At 44.4% G+C, this 19,495-nt stretch overlaps 1 protein-coding gene across 7 annotated transcripts in view; it reads left to right on the top strand.

The window, feature by feature from the left end:
• The window catches only part of TAOK3 (TAO kinase 3), a 74,152-nt gene that overhangs the window by 41,514 nt on the left and 13,143 nt on the right, over positions 1–19,495 (top strand). For 3 of the 7 annotated variants that reach the window (XM_082293094.1, XM_082293095.1, XM_082293096.1), the window contains 7 exons: positions 1,911–2,004; positions 3,430–3,511; positions 5,962–6,129; positions 8,948–9,154; positions 11,725–11,768; positions 12,207–12,264; positions 17,418–17,552. In XM_082293094.1, the coding sequence (XP_082149220.1) occupies positions 1,911–2,004; positions 3,430–3,511; positions 5,962–6,129; positions 8,948–9,154; positions 11,725–11,768; positions 12,207–12,264; positions 17,418–17,552 (788 nt within the window). Of the gene's footprint in view, positions 1–378; positions 491–1,910; positions 2,005–3,429; positions 3,512–5,961; positions 6,130–8,947; positions 9,155–11,722; positions 11,769–12,206; positions 12,265–17,417; positions 17,553–19,495 lie in introns of those variants that run through there. The other 4 variants (XM_082293099.1, XM_082293097.1, XM_082293098.1 and 1 more) reach the window with 4 other exon arrangements.

The following is a 19,495-nucleotide window of genomic DNA, read 5'->3' as shown; positions in this document are numbered from 1 at the left end:
ACAAAAAGGGAAGATCCTTATTCCTCATAAGTTTTTCCTTTTAAAATGCCTGACTTGGAAAACTCTGACAGTTGAGTTAAATCTTTTACTCGCTGGCAAATCAAGAGCAAGCTGCTGATGCACTGTGCTTTCGTGTTAGTCTGGTGTGCTCAGTTATTCCCTGGAGAACCAGAGCGTTTTGCTCTTGAGTGAGGGGAAACCCTGGTTTGTCATCTGTTTTCCAAGCTGGACTCGGAGAAAGTTGTCCCAGCTGTTGTGTAAAGGGAATGGCTGTCCTAAGGATTGGGTGTCAGAAAGGACCTACATTTAATTTTCAATTCTTCTTACTTCCCTGCCTTCTGAAACAAAAATCTTCAGTCTCAGCTGAAAAGTTTGTGCCATGAATCATCGTGGACAGGTTCTTTACATGAGGAGAAGAAAAGGGTTTGCACTGCAAAGGGCAAATGATACACATCCACAGAGCTTGGAGCAGAAGTGGATGTGATGGCAGGTACACAGAGCAGACTCTAAGTGTGTGTTTCAAGTTTGAATATTGACACTGCATGTGCTGAGTAGATTATTTTCAAAAATTAGTCTTGATATAGATTCTATTTAACAGCAGTACATCAATAACTTATTATGAGGGTGAGTTCACTGAAAGTGTCACTGGTGAACGTTTAATCAGCAGAAATATGTGTGAGATAACAGAGGGGGATGTGCAGGAGAAGAAATGTTGTCTCCAGAATTGAGATGGTGTAGATAACTAGTAACTAACATGGCTGTATTTTATGTGCCAGCATGCTGACATGGTCTGTATTTTGATACAAAAAATGCCAAAATTGGAAGTTTTAGACTTCTGTTGTTGCATATGGCCAATGACTTTTGTTTGTATGGAGTTCAGGTGTGTCACAACCTCTAAGGAGTAAATTACAGCAGTAGGGGAAAGACTGTGCAACCCTATGTAGACACAGTCTTGGTACCAGAATTTCTATGGAGCTTTTTACTCAGGAACCTCAAAGCCATTTTACAGAGATGATGGATTTGCTTTCTTTAAAAATACCCTTTTGAGAAGCATTAAACCTTTTTACATTGCGAACTTTGCCTTCGCCTGGTTCCCTGTCTGAACATGAGGTCAGGCAGCAGTGGGAGGAAATCTCTTGTTGAGCAGCACTTGGCTTTCTTTGAATGCTGATGTCTTAATTCCCTTTGTAGCTGGAGTGAGTAGTGGTTAAAGAAAAGCAGATTTGGTGCTTTGTCTGCATGCTGCATGGCAAGGACAAGGGACTGCCCTGGCCTGAAAGAACTGAAAAATCTTGGCACCACTGACCTTGGTGAGAACCAGCCTCCCCCAGTTTCTCTGTGAGTTCTGCCCTCCTGAGAGGTCAGGGGCTGCTGGGCAGGTGCCCTCTTGGTGCAAGGACTGGGAAGGATTTCAGTGAGAGGGAGTTCATGGCACATCTGGCAAGTGAATTTGGTAACCTGTCCCACTTGCCGTGACAAATGAGGCAGGGCAGCCACTCTTTCCTGTAATCTAGATGTTCCAGCAGTGCATCAGAGATCTGTAGGGACTGATACAGAGTGTCCTGGCCCTGAACTGTGCCTAAGCTCAGTTTTACTCAGTTTCAGCTAATTCTGCCACAGCAGATCAGGTGTGAGATGTTGCAGTTAAAGCAAAATTTACTGCAAACTCTTCCTTATAATTTGTATCCTGCTCTCTTTGGATTTTGTCATCCCTCTCCAACTGAACAGCAGCTTTCCTTGAGTGAGTGTCCTGGTCTAACTTGGGATATTAAAATAATTGGCCTAAGTGTGGTGACAACAGCACTGAGCATTGATTTAGCAGTGATACTCTGCTCATACTTCCATACATTTCTCCTTTCTTTCCAGACAGCCTTATCACACCCTTCTCTTCTCTTCTCTTCTCTTTCCAGCTGAAAGGAAGCCTCCACTTTTCAACATGAATGCAATGAGTGCCTTATATCACATAGCCCAGAACGATTCCCCTAGATTACAATCAGATGAATGGTAAGAGAACCATTAACAGCCGATTTGTTGTTTATTTCCCTGAAAATGCCCTGTGACATTGCACAGTTCAAACCTGACAAGGAAAGTGTTGGTTGCAGTGCAGTGATTTGTGTGTGTTCTCAAATCCTGTGTAGGCTGGCTCAATTTTGACCTTCTGTCAGTCTGGCTGTTCTACAGTCTAAGTGTGTGGAGGTGTTAATTCTGGGGCTGTAGCTGCTGAAGGAATTAAAATATTCTTAGATGCATTAAACCAGCCATGGCTCAGCATCAGCAAAGTTTCCAGCTGCCAAAGATCCCCGTTAGCAGAAGAGTTGTTAGCATTGCTGTGCAGCTGAAACGTGGAGAAAGGGAGGAGAATGTGGAGGTAACTGGACATTTTTTTCAGTGTGTGACTCCAAAAGCCATCAGAGCTCAGTGGCCAGTGAATACTCCCCATGCTCCAGGCGTGTTCCAGAATCTGAGCTTGGATACAAGAACAGTTTGTTACTCTGTGGGAGCAGAGGGCTTGCCCTGTATGCTGTTCCCCGTACCCAGGACTGGGATGTTGCTGTGGGGTGATGCTTGGCAGAGCTCGCAGAAGGCTTGCAACAAAAGCTCCTGGAGAGGTGTAAAGTTCCCCCATTTTTCTGCTGGGCATTTAAGCAGCACAACTGTTTAATTGCTGATCATTTAATCAAATGATCATTTTATCAAGACCACTCCAGTTTCCTTATTTCATCCTCTCTGTTTTGTCCATTTTTCAGTATTCCAGGAGCTTGCTCTGCTGCCTGCAGCATGGTCCCCACGTTCTGTGCAGAGTTTGCAATGCAGAGCAGAGACAGCTGTGAATAAACAGCACCAGATCAGAGTTCTTGATTGCAAGCACTTGTTTACAGTGCCCTGTTTGCTCTTTGCTCTCAGAGGGCACAGGGAGTCACCAAGGTGCCTTTTGTGCTGCTTTTGAGTCCAGTGGCACCTGAAAGATCAGTTTCCTTCTTTCCAGCTGTGATAAAACCTCACAGAAAGCCTCAAGTGTTGCTGAACTGAGCATTGAGGGGCTTTACCCCGAGGCAGGGTTACCTCCATAACCTCCCAGAGATCAGTGAGTGCATTTCTGGAGTTGTCAATAATTCCACTGTCATTTTTTAAAGCAGTTGAAGTACAATCATAAATAGTGACTGGTACATGTAGTTCTAACCTGGTTTTCAGTTTGTGCTTGGGGATGATTGTGTGTCCATGTTGTTTCAACAGCCTTTAACTGGGAAAGAGCTGATGGGATCAGCCTGGAATTTGGAAAAACCCAGTAACTTTCTCTGCCTTAGAACTTAAGAGCAAATTAGTCAAAATTTTTCTTTTGCTTTGCACAAATAAGTTTGAATATATTCTAGATCCTAAACTTCTTTTTTGCATTTAGAATTTTTTTTTACTTTTTTTTTTTATTTGCAGGTCAGACTCCTTTAGGGGATTTGTTGATTACTGCTTACAGAAAATACCTCAGGAAAGGCCATCATCAACGGATTTGTTACGGGTAATTTATCAAATCTTTTCCAGAAATTTGGGGGGAAATCTGTTTGTCTACCAAAATAATTATAAAGATGGTGAACAAATATTTGTCCTTACAAAAATCCACTCTTTGGTTGGATTTTTTTTTGTTTTCTTTTTTCCTCCATTCATGCATCACACTTAGCAGTTAAAAGTAGCATTAAAAGGATAGGCCAAGGCTGACTTCCTCCCCTAATCAAACCACCAGACCCAAAAGTTGTTTAAATCCCTGTAATAGTTTCTATGCTGAACCCAATTAATTAAACTTGTTTTGGAAATAACTGAATCATTTTGGAAAGGGTTTTTACAGGTCCTAATTGCCAAGAGCCTGTAGGAGGGGGACCTGGGAGTGATGTGTGTAGAGTTTGGCAAGGTTTTGTCAGTGAATCATAGAATCATAAATCAGTTCCAGTTTAAGTCATTTGGTTTCAGTTTACCTGGGAAATAGAGGAACTGTTTACAGCTCCAAGGGCTTTGCTTTTGGGAAATTCAGGAGCAGCCTTCCCTTAGAAGGTAGCGGGGTGTGAAATCCTGTCCAGCCCCTTCTCCATCAGGCTTTGGCTTTTCTTCTAACTACTGCCTTTCCTTAAAATTGATTATTAGCCCTGCTCTCCCTCTGGCTGCTGGTGCCAGTGACCCCTCCAGGTAAATGATGAAGGAGCTATTTGTGCTCCCTTTGGCACCTGGTATATTTTTTTTTTTCCTATGGTACATTTGTGCTGTGGCAAATAATCAGTGTTTTGTTCCCTGGTTCTACTTGTAGCACCCTGACCAGCTAATAGGTTTATGTTGTGGGTTTTGGAATGATTCATTCCTGGGGATTGGCAGCTGTGTTGCTCTCTAGGAACAGGCTGAGTTCATTGAAGGATGTGTTTTCAGGAGTACCTTGGGTTGGAGTCTGTACAAACAATTAGAGCTGAGATCTGAGTCTGAGATCCTGTATATTCTGTATTTTATATTTATATTTTATTTATATTTTTGTCTTCCCTACACTTTTCATGTGGTCACACTTTAATATTTGAGTGCACACATAGAATGGATTTTGGTTCAGGATCATTGTTCCAAATACTTTGCTGCTTTCTAAAAATGATCTACAGTGAGATAAAAATGGGTTCCTTTTTTTCCTAATCATAAATAAGCTGCAGATTGTTACTGTTCATGGAGAAATAAATGGTGGTTATCTGCGTTGAGGTGCAGAAATGATTCATTTTGTTCCTGTGTGAAATGATGTTTAGAACTTTCAGCTCTGATTCAAAAATAAATACCATCACTGCAAGCAAAAAATGGGTACTGAAATGACTGGCTGTCCCCACTAGCAAAACTCAAATGCACAACAGTTTGAATTCAATTAAAAACAAGAAACAAACTTGTGGCATGATGGTTTCCTTATTTATTTACAAATCATTAAAAGATGATTAGCTCATCCTTTCAGCCCTTCTGTTGAAGGCTCCTGTTTTAGGGTGGGCTGGGGCTCCATGTGCTGGTTACTTCAGCTCCAGGGGATGAATTCACTCTTGAGCTGAGCCCACAGGAGAGCTGTGAGGCTGAGCAGGTAAAGGTAACCCTCCTGAGAATTTCCTTGCAGGTGGGTCCAGCTGTTGAGGCTCTAACAAAAGCCCCTTGTAGCATTTGCAATGTGCAACAGAGAACAACATTTTCCCCCCAGTTTCTTTTTTTTTTTTTTCACTGCAAATTTTTCTGTTTTCACTGTAAATTTTTCTACAGCATGCAGAGGATGTTTGTGCCCTTAAGCCATCCCCCTTGGGAACTACTAAGCAACACACCGAGCTGTAGTGATGCCATACAGAATATTGGCAAGTGGACACTCAGGTTGTCTGCTTTAGCCAAGGTTAAATGGGAAAGCTGAAGACTTTAATTTCCACTGCCAGCTGTGCAGTTCAGGAGAATGTATCTGATAAATCAGAGAAGAGGCTTTAATCATGTTCTTAAATACCATTAGAGAATTTACTAAGTGTGCACTTAAAACCTGTGCAGGAGTTGGCAAGAGCCTGATTTTATTTCAACTCTGGCTACAAAAGCTTTAGGTATAAACAGACTTGGTGGTCTCCTTGCTGGTTTTATATGTGAATTGGAATAGATGGATGCAGGATAAATCTTTGCAGGTTGATTCTTCTTTGTCCTGGCTGCATTCTGTTAATTCTTGTGCCTCCAAGGTTTGAAGTGTCACCTCGTGTGTTTTGAGTGAGCCAGCTCAGGAAGGGACAAATTGTCTGTGTAACCTGGAGAGCTCAGAAGACCTGACCCCAGTGCAAGCTCAGAGTGTTTGGAGTTTTTGAGAAAGGGTATTGCCAGTTATTGAATATGAACAGATACATTCCAGAATGGGAACTGTCACTTCAGGGGTCTCAAAAGTCCCCATTGTCCCTGGTGTTACCCCAGTGTCTGAAATGAGGTGCTTTATTTCCTTTAACTCAGCACGATTTTGTCCGCCGGGAGCGACCACCCAGGGTGCTCATAGACCTCATCCAAAGGACCAAGGATGCAGTGAGGGAGCTGGACAACCTGCAGTACCGGAAAATGAAGAAAATCCTGTTCCAGGAGACACGGAATGGCCCCCTGAATGAGTCCCAGGAGGAGGAGGAGGTACTTGTGATTTGTTACCCCATTGACACTCTTACGAGTAATTTTAGGGCCAGGGAGATGTTCCTGTCCTTAGGGTGGTAGAACAAGCACAGCCTAGGTGAGGAATGTTGTTGGAGTATCGTCTGGATCAGCAGAGAGACAGGACAGGATAATGATGAGTAGCCCTTACTCAGTGTTCAAACTGCCAGTTACTGTACATGTGAAACTTTGGATTTTTTCCAGTGCCGCCCTTTCTTCTGGAAGCTTTATGGAAGAAACTCATTCTGAGGGAGGTTCTCTGTGAGAAGTGACTCCCTGCCTGTGTGGAGGAGGGTCTTTGACAGCCCAAGCTTTTCTTTCTCATCTGCACAGTCAAAACAACTCCATTAATGTTAATATTTTTTTCAATTACCATAACTTTACTGTAAAGTAATTGGCCTCTCATGAGCTGAAAGGCAAATCACCAAATTAGTAAGACTTATTTTTTTAAATTCTTTAATGTTAAAGAAGAAAAAGGTTAAAGACCTAAAACGCAGCTTCAGTTTAAATCTTGTAATAAACAACCCACTTAATCAGTGTATGATAATTGACCCTAACTGTGGCTGAGAGAAGGAAACCAGTCATTTTTCAATTGATGAGCTTAGATGGAAATTAATGTCACTTGGTGTAGGCACAATGCATAAATAAATCTATGACTGCTTCTCAATGAAAAACACTGACAGACAAATTGATGTCTGTATTCCTTTTGCTCCAGTGGAGTGAGGCAATAACACACAGTGAGGCACCCAAGCTCAGAGTATTTGCAGGGGGCTGGGTTTGAGGTTTGGGTGTGTCAAGTGCTCCTTTAAAGCTGAACTGGAGCTCTGGTTTAAGAAATGGGCACCTGGGTCTCAGGTGGAGCTGCAGGAGGAGGGGACTGGCACTTTGTGCTCCCCCTCCCTGTGAAGAAGCCCCAAAGGAGCAAGAACAGCAACTGCTAGGATTAAAGGTGCCCTCCAACTTCCGTACCCGGAGCTTAGCTGGGGAGTGGGGGATTGTCAAACTTGTGTGCTGAAACCTTCCAGTTTCTGTCCCCACATGTGACAAGCTGTCAGCAGAATGACAGGGCAGTAGAGTGCCAGGGAATGGCACTTGGCTGTTAAGCACTTCCAAGCTCAACAGGAAACACCATGGTAGCGTTTGACTCCAAGGTGCATCTTCTGTTCCTCCTGTCTCCACTCCTCAAAAAAGCAGGGAGAGGAGCTCTTGTCTCTGCAGGGACTGGCAGGGATGCAGCTGATGACACTCTGCATGTGCACAGCATGCTCTGCACTGACCCTTGAGCCCCTGTCCCACCACAGGAGGTTTCATTGCTCGTGTGTGTCACTAACTGGCCAGGAGAAGGAGACCCAGCACGTGCTGCAGTTCCTGCTTCACTGGGGACAGAGCCTGCTCCACTAGAAATGCCACCAGGCACTTCCTTCTTCTACCTTGGGCTTTCTAAGGTGGAAGATGAGCCTTACAAATCTTTAATATGCAAAATATTACTAATGCTTTCCTCAGAGCCCTTCCAAGAAGGTTAAAGTTGAAGTCAGGAAGCCAATGCTAAGGTTGCAAATGCAATCTCATCTCTGTCCTTCATGCATAAACATTCATTAATTACACAGCCTCAGATCCTTCATTATGTGATTTCTTCTGCAACTCTATATAAGCATCCTGAAAATACTTTCATTCCCCTGCGCCTATGTTCTCTGTAAAATAGTAGTATTCTGGATTTTAAGTGCTCTCACGCAGGCTCTGAATAATGATCTGCTGATTGCTTAAGAAATAATCACACAATCAAAGGCAAATCTATCAAGTCTCAATTTTATCTTTCTGTCAGTCTCCAACAAAATGAGTTCCCTGTTAATTGATTTGTAATGGAATTCTCCCCAAGCTCCCTTCAGAGGCCAGGGCAAACTGAATGCAGCAGCAGGCTGCTCATTTTAGTGAGTCAAGGCTGCTTCACACCAGGAGCTGAAGGATGTTCACAGTTCTGTCCTCACAGTGAGCTCCTTGCAAGCCTCTTTGGTGCCACTAGCTAATTACAAAGGACTCCATAAATTCTCTAAATCAGTCCAGACTAAGTGCATACTCTGGGATTGCTGTACTCCTATGGGTATGGAAGAAGAAAAAAGGCTGCTAACTTCTGATACTTGTCTGTAGAATCCAAAATACCTCTTGTATGAGGAATATTTATTTATGTATATCCAAGTTCTAACCCCTATAATAATGCAGGCTCATCTGAGTCAGCTGCTAAGATACTTCACTCACCTTTATCTTGGCTGAAAACACAAGGTTCTAGGGGTTTTTAGCTTGATAAATAGAATTGCTGACTGCTTGGGATGTGGAAGTTATCACCTCTACATCATGTAGAATGTATCAAATAATAAACAAATGGATTCATTGTCTTACATATTTTCTGATACAGGAAATGTGTTATAGCAGATCCTGACTCAAAGCATTGTTTTAATTCAAACTTGGATCATTTCTCTTAGATGACGAGGCTCCTTCTACCAGCCATCCAGTATTCCTGGATGTATCCTATCAAGCCAAGAGCCATGCCCAGACTTAAGGATATAAGGAAAAAAACTAACTTGAAACCTGATGTAATCAGATTGCAGGGGAAAAGGCAGAAGCTGCCTGCCCAATATGGAGAATTCCAGAACCCAAACAGCCCTTTGAGATGGGCAGTTGGCAAAATAATGCCCAAAGACCCTTGAAGTCTGCAGAGTCACCTTTAAAACAAATTCTGGGCATTGCAGGCACGTGCTGGGCAGGTGATCTGCAGGATCTGTAACTGATGCCCCTTGTTTTATAGGACAGTGAGCATGGATCAAACCTGAGTAGGAAGATGGACAGTCTGGGCAGCAACCATTCCATCCCCAGCATGTCTGTGAGCACAGGCAGCCAGAGCAGCAGTGTGAGCAGCATGCAGGAGGTCCTGGATGAGAGCAGCCCTGAGCTGGTCATGATGCATAGTGACGAGAGCACCATTAATTCCACCTCCTCCGTTGTTCACAAGAAGGTACGTGTGCCCTGGTGCTCTGTGCTGAGAGCAGGAGCTGCTGCTGGGCTTGCCAGAGTCAAATTCTATGGGGTTTTTGTCTTTAAAAGCATCTAAATAACCTCTGTCCATGTTAAGAGGTTGCTACTGAAAGAGTTGTCAGTGCCTAGGCAGGGTCACCCAGACTCCCTGCATGCCCTGCCCTGCATGTGCACCTCTTCCTCTCTGCTTGGGACATCCTTGTTTCCATGGGAATGCCTGTCCTGTGTTCTCTGCTGTGCTGACAAGTGGTCCTAGCAGCCAAGCTAACCCTCTGCCAGGCACAGTGTGTGATTCAAACCTCCCTGCACTTGGATTTTCCTCATGAGGAGTGGAAGCGTGCAGAACTTTGGACCCTTCCCACGAGGTATGTTTGGAGTTGAGTTCCACTCAATGCTTTCCGGCTCCTTTGCTGCATGCTGTGATCTGATGCCTTTCGTTTTCTTAGGGCTGAATATCAAGCTAAGGTTGTCTAGCTGTAAGCCAGCATCTCACCTCCGCTGTTTGTCTGACTAATACAGTTTTGGCTTGGCCATAGCAGTGTCATTTGCTAGTGGGCAGCAAAATGTAGGTTGGTTGTGTTGGTTTCATTTGCAAGGAACTTCAAAGTGTACGTTTGCTTTTTTCCAGAGGAGCTAAAACATTGCAGCAGCATGAAAAGTATGAATTTCTTGTTTGTAAGGTTCCAGTAAAGCTTGGTTGTCACTAACTAAATATTTGTAAGCAGTTTTTCCTCCTGAAGTGCAGGGTTTGTGTCACTGAATATTAAGAGGTATTGAAAAATTTTTTCTTCAACAAAACATGGTCCTACATATTTAAAGATACTGGTAGAGAAGTTGCAAAGGTTTTAGGGGTTTGCAATCAGAGAAGATTGTTTATTCAGAAAGGTGAAAACAAGGTGTTAGGTACCAAATTCCAGCCCATGGAACTGTCCTGAATGAATAGCAGCACCACTGATGGGTGTTCTGGGTGGTTATGATTGGAGGTCTTTCTTACTTTGTTTTCAAAATGTGTGCTAACTTTAATTTCACACTGTTAAATGGCCATATTTACTTGTGCATTAAAATGGAAGTTTGAGGGACTGATTTACACAGAACTCATAGGTTGTAATGAATGCTCAGAGTCATTACAGTTGATGAAACATGAGGTGCTTCCACCAGGCTTAAATGGCATTTGTGGAAGGAGCAGAGTTCCTGCTTGTTTCAAGACTAATTTTATGTTCTATAATGTTATCATGCACTTTTAAAGTACAAATACAGGATTTCCGATGCTGTGAATTCAGTCCTCTTAGACTTGTGTGTAGCTGTTCAGTTGAGTAGGATGCACAAACAGGACACCACATGGAAGTTTTATCTGATTTGAAAAAAAACAGGGTGTCTTGCACACTTGCAACTGAAGTGTTGTAAAAGAAATCACCTCTAGATCACTGAACACAGGTGTTTTAGGGTAATTTTGAGTGCAGAAAGCCCAGGTCTGCACTGATGGTCTTCATGTTAACAGTTAACGATTGGCTGGGACTGCTGATCCTTGGAGTGGAGTAGATTCCTTCTCCATTGGAAAATGTTCCATTCTGCTGTATATAATTCATAAAGCAGATTTGGGCTCTGTGTAGCAGGACATATTTCAGTCTGCAAATATATTGTTTTAATTTAGTACGCTATTTTTTTATTCTTTGCTACTTTTGGGAATGCAATTTTAAATGGAAAACTGCTTCATGTGTGTTTTGTGTGTATTAATACTGTGTGCAGTGAAGAGACTAAAATTGCACTTCAGGGAGTTCATATCCACACGCATCCCACTTGATTTTCAAGGTGAAGTTCCTTGTCCTGGCAAGATTTCAGTTTGTCTTTGTGCTTTAACTGTGTTTCTGGAAACTGTGATGAAGCTGAGTTTTGGATGTCACTCTGGAGCCCCTCACAAACACAATGGAAAGAACCTGGGGTGAAAGCTTAATTGAAGCTCTTGTTTTGCATTTAATCAGCCTTTAAAGGCTAAAAAGAAAATAATGATGAACATAATCAGCACTTTGTGGGTATAGGTTCATGTATGAGATGCTTTTGACATGGGCGAAATCAAAAGTGTTGTGTAAAATTGCAGTATTCCACAAACGTGGAACCCAAATTAACAACCTCCAGATTTGTGTAAAGGGTGTCCAAGATGGAAAAATGGCCTGGAGTGTAGGTGTTTTCTATGGCTCAAAGCTCTGAAGTGTCAGAGGCCTTTTGGTGTTTGGGCCAGAGCCCCAGAATGTCGTGTGCAAGTAACATGTAGGATGGAGGAGTCTGTGGTTGTGTGAGATGCAATTTTCAGCCTTCAGTGCTTCCAGCTGCTGCCTGGTGTGGAGAGCCAGGCTGGGGTGGCCTTGGCCTGCAGGAAATCTGGAGCAGCCCCATTCCCTGTGTGGTGCTTGGCTGGGAGAAGCCTCAGGCATCTCCGTGGAGCACTCCTGGCATCTGTCCCATGACCAGTTACCCTGAGGCACAGGCTTAGGGAAGAGGCTGATGGAGTAAAAGCACTTATAAACAACTCATTTTCTTTCTTTTTCTTAACAGCTGCTAGTTGGCTGTAACTTCCAAAAATGTTTTGTGGTCACAGGGTAAGTGAAATGACCTGTTCTGATCTGGTTAATTTTCACTGGCTATGCTAGTTCGTGGCAGCCAAGGTTCTTGGGGTTTGCCTGCATTTGGGATAAATCCTCTCTGGAAAACAGGCACAGCCTTATCCGGGTAACTTCCACAGCACAACAGAGCTCCATGGTTTTAAACTTGTGCTTAGAACAAAGGTGACTCCCACCTGTCAGAACACCCCTGTTAGGTTGGAAGAAAAATCACTGAACAGGAATGAAATATTAAGAATAATTATAAGCCATAATTGAATGTGGAGCTTTTTATGTTTTTTAGTTTATAGCTGTGTCCTAAACTCCTGGGAGGAAAAAAATGGCAATAATTTGAGCTACTCAGGCAGGAAGCCCATCCTTGGGATCAAACCCTGCTCCCTCAGGAGGATACCTTAATCAGCAGCATATTCTTTTCAGGAAATTCAGATGCCTGGCTTGGATGAGGAAGTTTTCCTTGCCCTGTTGCAGGTTCCAGGTTGGTGACCTCCTCCATGTACATCTCAGTATGGTCAGTGTAAGAACTCTGGGTCTCTTCTGAATATAGTTAAATAACTTTGCTACTCCATCCAAGGATCATCTTGCCTATGGATACACATTCTCACATCCATCTCCTTTTAGGAGTTGTTCAGCTGCACAGGTTGAGAGCTGAAAAGACAGTTCTGATACAAACCCAATTGTATCTGAGAGCCCCCAAAAATTACAAAATGGGGCAGGGAGTTAAACTCCAAATACATTATGCTTCAAAGACACATAACCCAGATTTTAAAATCAGATAAATATCAGTTTTAATTTGTCTTAAAAATGAAGATAAATGTTTTTGGCTCCCAGAGTAAGACAATAAAATGAGTATAGGCATCAGCTGAGGCATCGGAGATGTTTTGTCACCTGCTTTGTTCAGTTGCTGGTAAATGGCAGTGTGAGCACGGATGACTTCCCAGAAATATTATTTTGTTGTCCCCAATGAATTTATTATTTTATTCCCACAAAACTATAATAGTAAGATGTAATCTTTTAATCTAAACAAAAATGAGGACTATATTGGGTTTTTTTCTACTGCAGTACTAACTTTTTGCTGTTTCTTGCTTCAATCTTAAAATCATCAGTGCTTTCTGAAACTTGGGCAGTAAAATGTCAGGGAAATCTTGTGATTAAGATCTAATTTATAACTAAAAGATGAAAAGAGGATGTTTGTAGTTGATCGTCACAAATTCTCGCCCATTGTCTGTAATAATGAAGTACCTTTGCAATAACTGCTACAATCTGAGTGACTGCCCAGATCCGGTAAATGAACCTGTGCACATCTCCTGTTGGTGCTACAATTAATTTCAGCATTTGTGGGGAATTTTGTGAATGGAGAGAGCTCTGGGGTGGCTGCTGCACATGAGTTACAGCCAAGGGAAAGCTGAGGGTGTTGTCCTGGGTGTCAGGATTTATGACTCACACATGGAAAAGATGATTTTTATGAGATGTAGAGGATATTGAGGTAATGGCTTGGTTTTGTCTTGCATGCGCTGGCAGTGATGACCCCTCATGTGCCTTCTGGAATCGTGTCAAGCAAGTTCGGGACAGGAAGCTTTGTCTTGAAAGACTTTTGATGCTTAAACCTCTCTGTCGATCATTGAGGTACTTAATGCAGTGTATGAAGACAAACAATGCCACACTGTTGTTTTCCTTGCTCTTTAAATTCCTAGAAAGCAGGGATTTGCTGCAATTCCATAGAAGTCCTTACTATGGCTTGGAAATTGCCTTTCCTGTTTGTGTAGGAGACTGGCAGCCCTTCCAGTTAGTGAGTCCTCCTGCGTCTGTGAAGGTTTTATTTGGTTTTATAGCAAAAAAACCCAGTGTGAAAGGGAGTGTTCCTCCTGAGGAGAAGGTGTCCCAGCTTGGGGCTGGGCAGAGTTTGGATGGTCAAGGCCTTTTTTCAGTGAGGAGAAGGATGAAAAGACAGTGTGTGGTAGAACTAGGATGGGATTAGGAGCAAAAGCCACTCTGTAGCGGATTTTGAACTTACGGTTTGAGCACAAACTCACTGTGAAGTGCTCAGAGAATACACCAGGAGAAGCCATTTAGATCCAGCTGGAAGCCTCTGGAAGTTCCACCAGCTCTGGTCAGATTATGCTGTGGAAATATTTGAGAGGGGTTTTGTCCTGTTTGGTCCTGGCAATGTCCCAGCCAAATCCCTGCCCGCCCCCCCCCCCCCTTGTTGTGATCAACCTGAAAACTGTTTATGTGGATAATACAGTCAGAAGAACAAATTATTCCTTTGGTAGGAAGCTGAAGATTGTGGGTTGTTGGCCCTGAAGAGAAGGATTTTAATGAGTAAGTTGTGCATGCCCAAACTGGCGTCCTTAATGCAAATACTGCAAAAAAATCACAGAAAACAGGTGGAAAATAAAACATATACAGAAGATACATTACTTTAAAAACAAACCAGGGTTTGAAGTGCAGATTTGGGGCTGAGAGGTACCCTGACCCAAACTTGATAAGTTTCTGGGGTGCTTTCAGTCAGATTTTACTTATTGAGTACCTTGAGCTGAGGTTCCAGTTTTGGGTCTGTTTCCCACGCATCTGAAGCTAAAAGTTGGAAATAAAATTTCCTTATCTGTGCCAACAGTTATGACTGCAGTGTCTCTTAGTGAGTTTTTGGGAGAAGAAGAATTTTATTTTAAAATAAAAGTAGCAAAATTCTGTTTTCTGGGTTTGTAGGGAGATGTTTGTCTTTGCCATCAGTCACCTGATCTGTGGAAGGCTGGTGGAGATGTGGCTACTCTTAGGTTTATTTCTCTCACGAGCTGTCCCTGGGGCAGTGTAACCTGTTAGATTTGGTAACTCTTCGTGCCAAGTTTGTTGGGGTTTTTTTGTTGTTGTTGGTTTTTTTTTTTTTTTTTTTTTTTTTTGGTAGTGGGACAGCTTTTCAAAAAAAATGTTTTGCCTGTTAAGGTTCTCTGGGCTTAGCTGAGAGTTGGTGGGTGCCTGTCCACTGCAGAATACTTCGATCCCAGATTAAGGGGTGCCAAGGACAACCACTGAGTTTTGTGCCCACTTGAAATTGGTCCTTTGGCTTGCTCAGTTGCAAAGGAATTTTCCCATTTCTTGCCCAGCTGAGTTTGAAATGTAGAATGTGGTTAATTCATATTCCTGAAGGGCAATTTGATTCTGCTCTGAGCTTCTCATGTGCACTGAGGTAACCAGAGATCCCATAAAACAAGGCTGGGGTGACGCTCTGTCCTCTGAAAATTCACCTCACAAAGTAAATCACAGATTAATTTTCCAGCATAAAAAGCAATTGCAATTTAAACTTGTTATTTTAGGTGGTGTTTTGGAGCATTCTGAAAAGTCTAAATGCCCATTTTAAAAGTTGGGGTTCTTTTTCAGTGATTCACAGCTTCTCTAGACTTAATACTTCCCATTCCTCCTGCCATGCCAGTGTAATGGAGAGAGGGAAGATGATCCAGGGATTTGGGGTGTTGCTTAGGAGACCTTGGGAGCCCTGTGCACTCACAGGTGCTGCTGCAGACTCTCTGTGTGACATGGGGTGACATTTGTCCTGTCCCCACCTTCATTTCATGGCTGTGTACAGGACTGGTGGCTCCTGTGTGCTGTTGTTTCCTCTGTGGTTCAGGTGGGTGAGTCTGGTGTAGATCTTTCCTACAGGGTTTGAGATCCCTCCAGTGAGGCCATGAGTCAGATTAAACTGAGTGATGCTGTTGGACTTTAAATGTTTAATCAGGATTTTTTGGGGATGGTTGTTCTAGAGCCTTAGATGTGCCTTTCTCAGGAAAATGGGCAAATCCAAGAGCCCTGTGTGTCACACCAACGTGCACAAGTTGGAAATCCGAGATCAGCCCAATTTTCAGTGATGTCTCTTGTGGTCTCACTGCCTTCCCTGTCAGACAGCGCCACAAATTCCCATTGTAAGGATGACCAGTATGAAATGAAACTGCAGCTTTTCACGACACTCCGTATTTCTGTGGAGGACTGTCCTTTTTAGCTGTTTTGGCTCATTCTGTGTCCCTTGTGTGGGTGTAGGGGAGCTGGTGCAGACTTGGCTCTTTGGTGGCCTTGGGCACTGTGCAAAGGCAAGGGAAAGGTGAGCATGGAGTGGGAACAGTCAAAAGAAGGATAAGGAAAGGTTTTGGGGTTAAGGCTCTTTTAATCCATGTGGTGTTCAGCTCTTAATATCAGCATTTCTGCACCTAATTGGCTTTCGCTTGAACTCATTCCCAGAATCCTGTTGAAAGGGACTGAATGTGTGTGGGTCCAGGTGAGAAGCAGCTGGAAATTGAGGCCAGCAGAGAGGAAAACAAGGTGTCTGTGGGGTGGGAAAGGAGCATGGGGATGACAGCAGTGTCCTGATGGAGACACCATGGTGGCTGGTTTCTCACTGTGGGGCTCTCTGACCTTCCCGGTGTCTGCTGGGGCATGGCAGGGTGGCAGAGCTGCTCCTGCTTATGGGGGGGCAGCTCTTCCCTGCCAGGGCTTTCTAGGCACTGACAGCCTTTATTTTGTACCCTTGAGAACTAGAAACTTGATTTAATTCAGGAAGAATCTCAGTCTTCATTAGAGGTTTTAGGAGCTGGAGGTTGAGGATGGGAGTCATGACACTGTGGTGGGTGAAATGTGGCCCTGCAGAGCCAGTGCTGCCGGGCAGGAGCAGGGTGTGCCTGGTGTCCAAAGGCTGCTCCATCCCCAAGGTGTAGCCTGCAGGTGCGCTGACTTTTGGCAGTCGCCATTCCAAGGGGGAAAATCACAGTGGTGTGGTTTTTTGCTGGCCTTTCTGAGGAGGGTTTCTCCTGGACCTTTGTTCCACTGCAGAATTTGCCCACACCGTTTGGGAAAGGCACAGCTGGTCCTGGTGAAGCCTTGCCAGGGAGCAGGAGGGAAGCTGCACCGGGAACCATTTCTGCTAAAACCTGGGAGCTGTTGCTTTAAAAAGGAAAGAAAAAAAAAAAAAAAAAAAAATCCTTTGTGGGCTGTGGAGAGAAAGTGCTAGAACTGTGCAGGATCATGACTGGAAAGCAGGATCCCTGAGTGGTCACGGAGGTTTTCCTGGTCCTCTCCAGCCTGCCGTGGATTTAGCCAGGATGCTCGTCCCCCACAGCAGATAGCAAACAAGGGACAAAGAAACCCTATCGAGGACACACCGCTCGGCAAAGGGAATGAGGCAGGATGTTGCTCTGGTGTTAAAAGGGAACAGGATCTCCGTGGCTAGACATGGGAATCACGTTTTCACCAGGATCGCTGGGTTGCAGTGCTTGAACCCGACCTTCCCGAGGACTCTGATCACCCTGCTCCGCTTTCTGCTCCTGGCTCGCTTTTTTCTGGCACATATGTAATACTGGAGGTTTAAAAAAAAAAAAAAAAAAAAAAAGGGAGATTTAAAAAAAAAAAAAAGGCAGCCCGATCCAGGGATTCGGAGGCATCCCGCTAGCGATCAGCTGACGCGCCGAGCCGAGCTGCAATGTGTTGCTTATTCATTTTGTACGGTGGGAGCTGCCGGGGCTAAGCAGAGAGCTGAACTATGCCTCTCCTACAGCCGCGCTTGTGCAGACAGAGGGGTGAGAGAGAGGCAGCCGCCGCAGGAAGAGCACAGCCGGACTTTCTCCTTGTTTTTATCCATTTCTGCAGGATCATGTATTTATAAGGGATGAGGTGGGCCACAGGGATCGCAGGCCTGAGGTGCGGCCTACCCAGTCAGTGCAGAATCAGGCCCTCCACTACCGGAACCGAGAGCGCTTTGCCACAATCAAATCAGCATCTTTGGTAAGAGCCCCCATCCCACTCCACCCCATCCCACCCCACTCCACAGCCCCTTGCTGCCATTGCCACCCATGCTGTTGGTGCTGTTGGCATAGCAACTGGATATTGCACTGAAAGAGATTTTTACCTGTGTGTGTGTGTGTGTGTGTGTGAGAGAGAGAGAGAAAGAGAGATATGTTAATGTGAAATATGTTTAATTTCTCTGTGCTTTTCCACTGTGAGATAACCCACCTTCCTGTGTGAAGTTAATACCATCTCATTTCCCCCCGCTCCATTTCCCACCTGCCCCTTTTGTTAATATATTTATCTGCATGTGCATAAAGTATGTGTGAGATGTGTGAAAGCTGCTGAAACGCTGTGGAGATGCAGATGGGTTTGGGAACAATAAGATCGCTGCTGCCTGCCCTGAGCTGCTGCCTGGTTTTTTTTTTCTTTTCATTCATTCATTTATTTGAAGCAACTGTACCGTGACTGCATTTTCTAGCCTGATCCTGGAAGGATTGCTGGGCTGCGATAAGGGAGAGAGAGGGAGAGGGCTTACAGCGGGCTGTGGGCTTACAAAGGGGAGGGGGATGGGATGAATCCATCAAGATTTGTACTATTGCAAATGTGATTGCTGTGGATGCCTTTGTAGTAGGGAAAGGGGTGTGTGCCAGAAGAGTTAGTTGTGTGCCACCTCCCCCACCCCGCATCCACCCGGGCTGGGAGCTGCCTTTTCCGGGGAAAGCAGTGAAAAATGGCCCTTCAGAGGTAAAATGAATGTCCTATTAAGTATTTCAGCCCGCTGGTATTAGAGGTCAGATGGACGGGGAGCATTAGAAAGTCCCCATGGTTTGGCCATGGCACTTGCTCAGTGCTATGACATCATCCTGGACCAACCCCGAAATTACACCAGCGAGCCCTCCCCTTCCCGCTTTCTCCTGCCTCCACCATCGGGGTTCTTCTTCCAGACCACCATTTCTGGATCCCCAGAATTGCTTCCCATTCCTGCATGCACAAGACACTGCGGGGGGGGAGGGGGTGTGTGTGTGTGTGACCACAGCTAAAGGTTGTGAGTGGAGGGAAGCAGCAGCAGCCATGCCAGCAGCCCAAATTTTTCTGTGTGATTGTTGCTGCTGCTGCTAAAATATAAAATGATGCTGTGGCATCTGCCCAGATGCTTCCTGGGAGTATCTGAATCTCATCTTCTGCAGGTGTATTTCTGGGTGCCCATACCCTGAGTGCTCCCTAGGCTGGTGTCCCCTGTTCCCCACCAGTTTCAAGAGTGACCTAGAAATGTGTGTGTTAGAGGACTTCATGCAGCACACCTGACAGGGGCAGGATCCCTGCTCTCCTGGAGACCCTCTGCCCTGGGATTTTCTCCTTTTGGAGTGTGTGTGTTTGTACCCAGTGTAGTGCCAGCTCTTCTACTGCCTGCACTGAGCAGATAAAAGTAGGACCCAGTTAGGTTGGCTGGAGGGAAGAAATGATGAATGACTCATGTATCATACTCCAGACATACAATTTCATTGATAAATTGATATGTGTGATGAATATATTCATGTTCTTTTAGTCCCTGAGCAAAGCTGCTGCACCTTGTGTCCTGCCTTCAGCAGCAGAGCCCATAACTCCTGCCTTCCTTTGAAATGTCACCCCTGGGCTGCTTGGGTGGCTTGAAGGGATTGCACAGCCCCTTTGGGAGCTAATGGAAGTATGGGCTGTGAGGTATTCCCAGATCCCTGAGCTCTGAGGAAGACAGCTGATATCCCAAGGTCACTCCTAAATTCCACAGCAGCCTTTGTGGGGCTGGGGTTGTGTCTGCCTTAATTCCTTGCTCACTTGGATTTGCGGAATCTCTTTGCTGCAGTGACCAAGTGATGATAAAGATAAAATTAATTTTGGGTGGGGAAGATGGAAAGCTTTTTGGAGAACTTCCTTTTTGGGGGGGGCGTTCTGTGGAACATGCT

The sequence above is a fragment of the Coloeus monedula genome (assembly GCF_965178545.1).
Source record: "Coloeus monedula genome assembly, chromosome: 18".
NCBI lineage: Eukaryota > Metazoa > Chordata > Aves > Passeriformes > Corvidae > Coloeus > Coloeus monedula.
The sequence above is the reverse complement of the archived record's forward strand: the minus strand, read 5'-3'. Positions and strand labels throughout refer to the sequence as shown.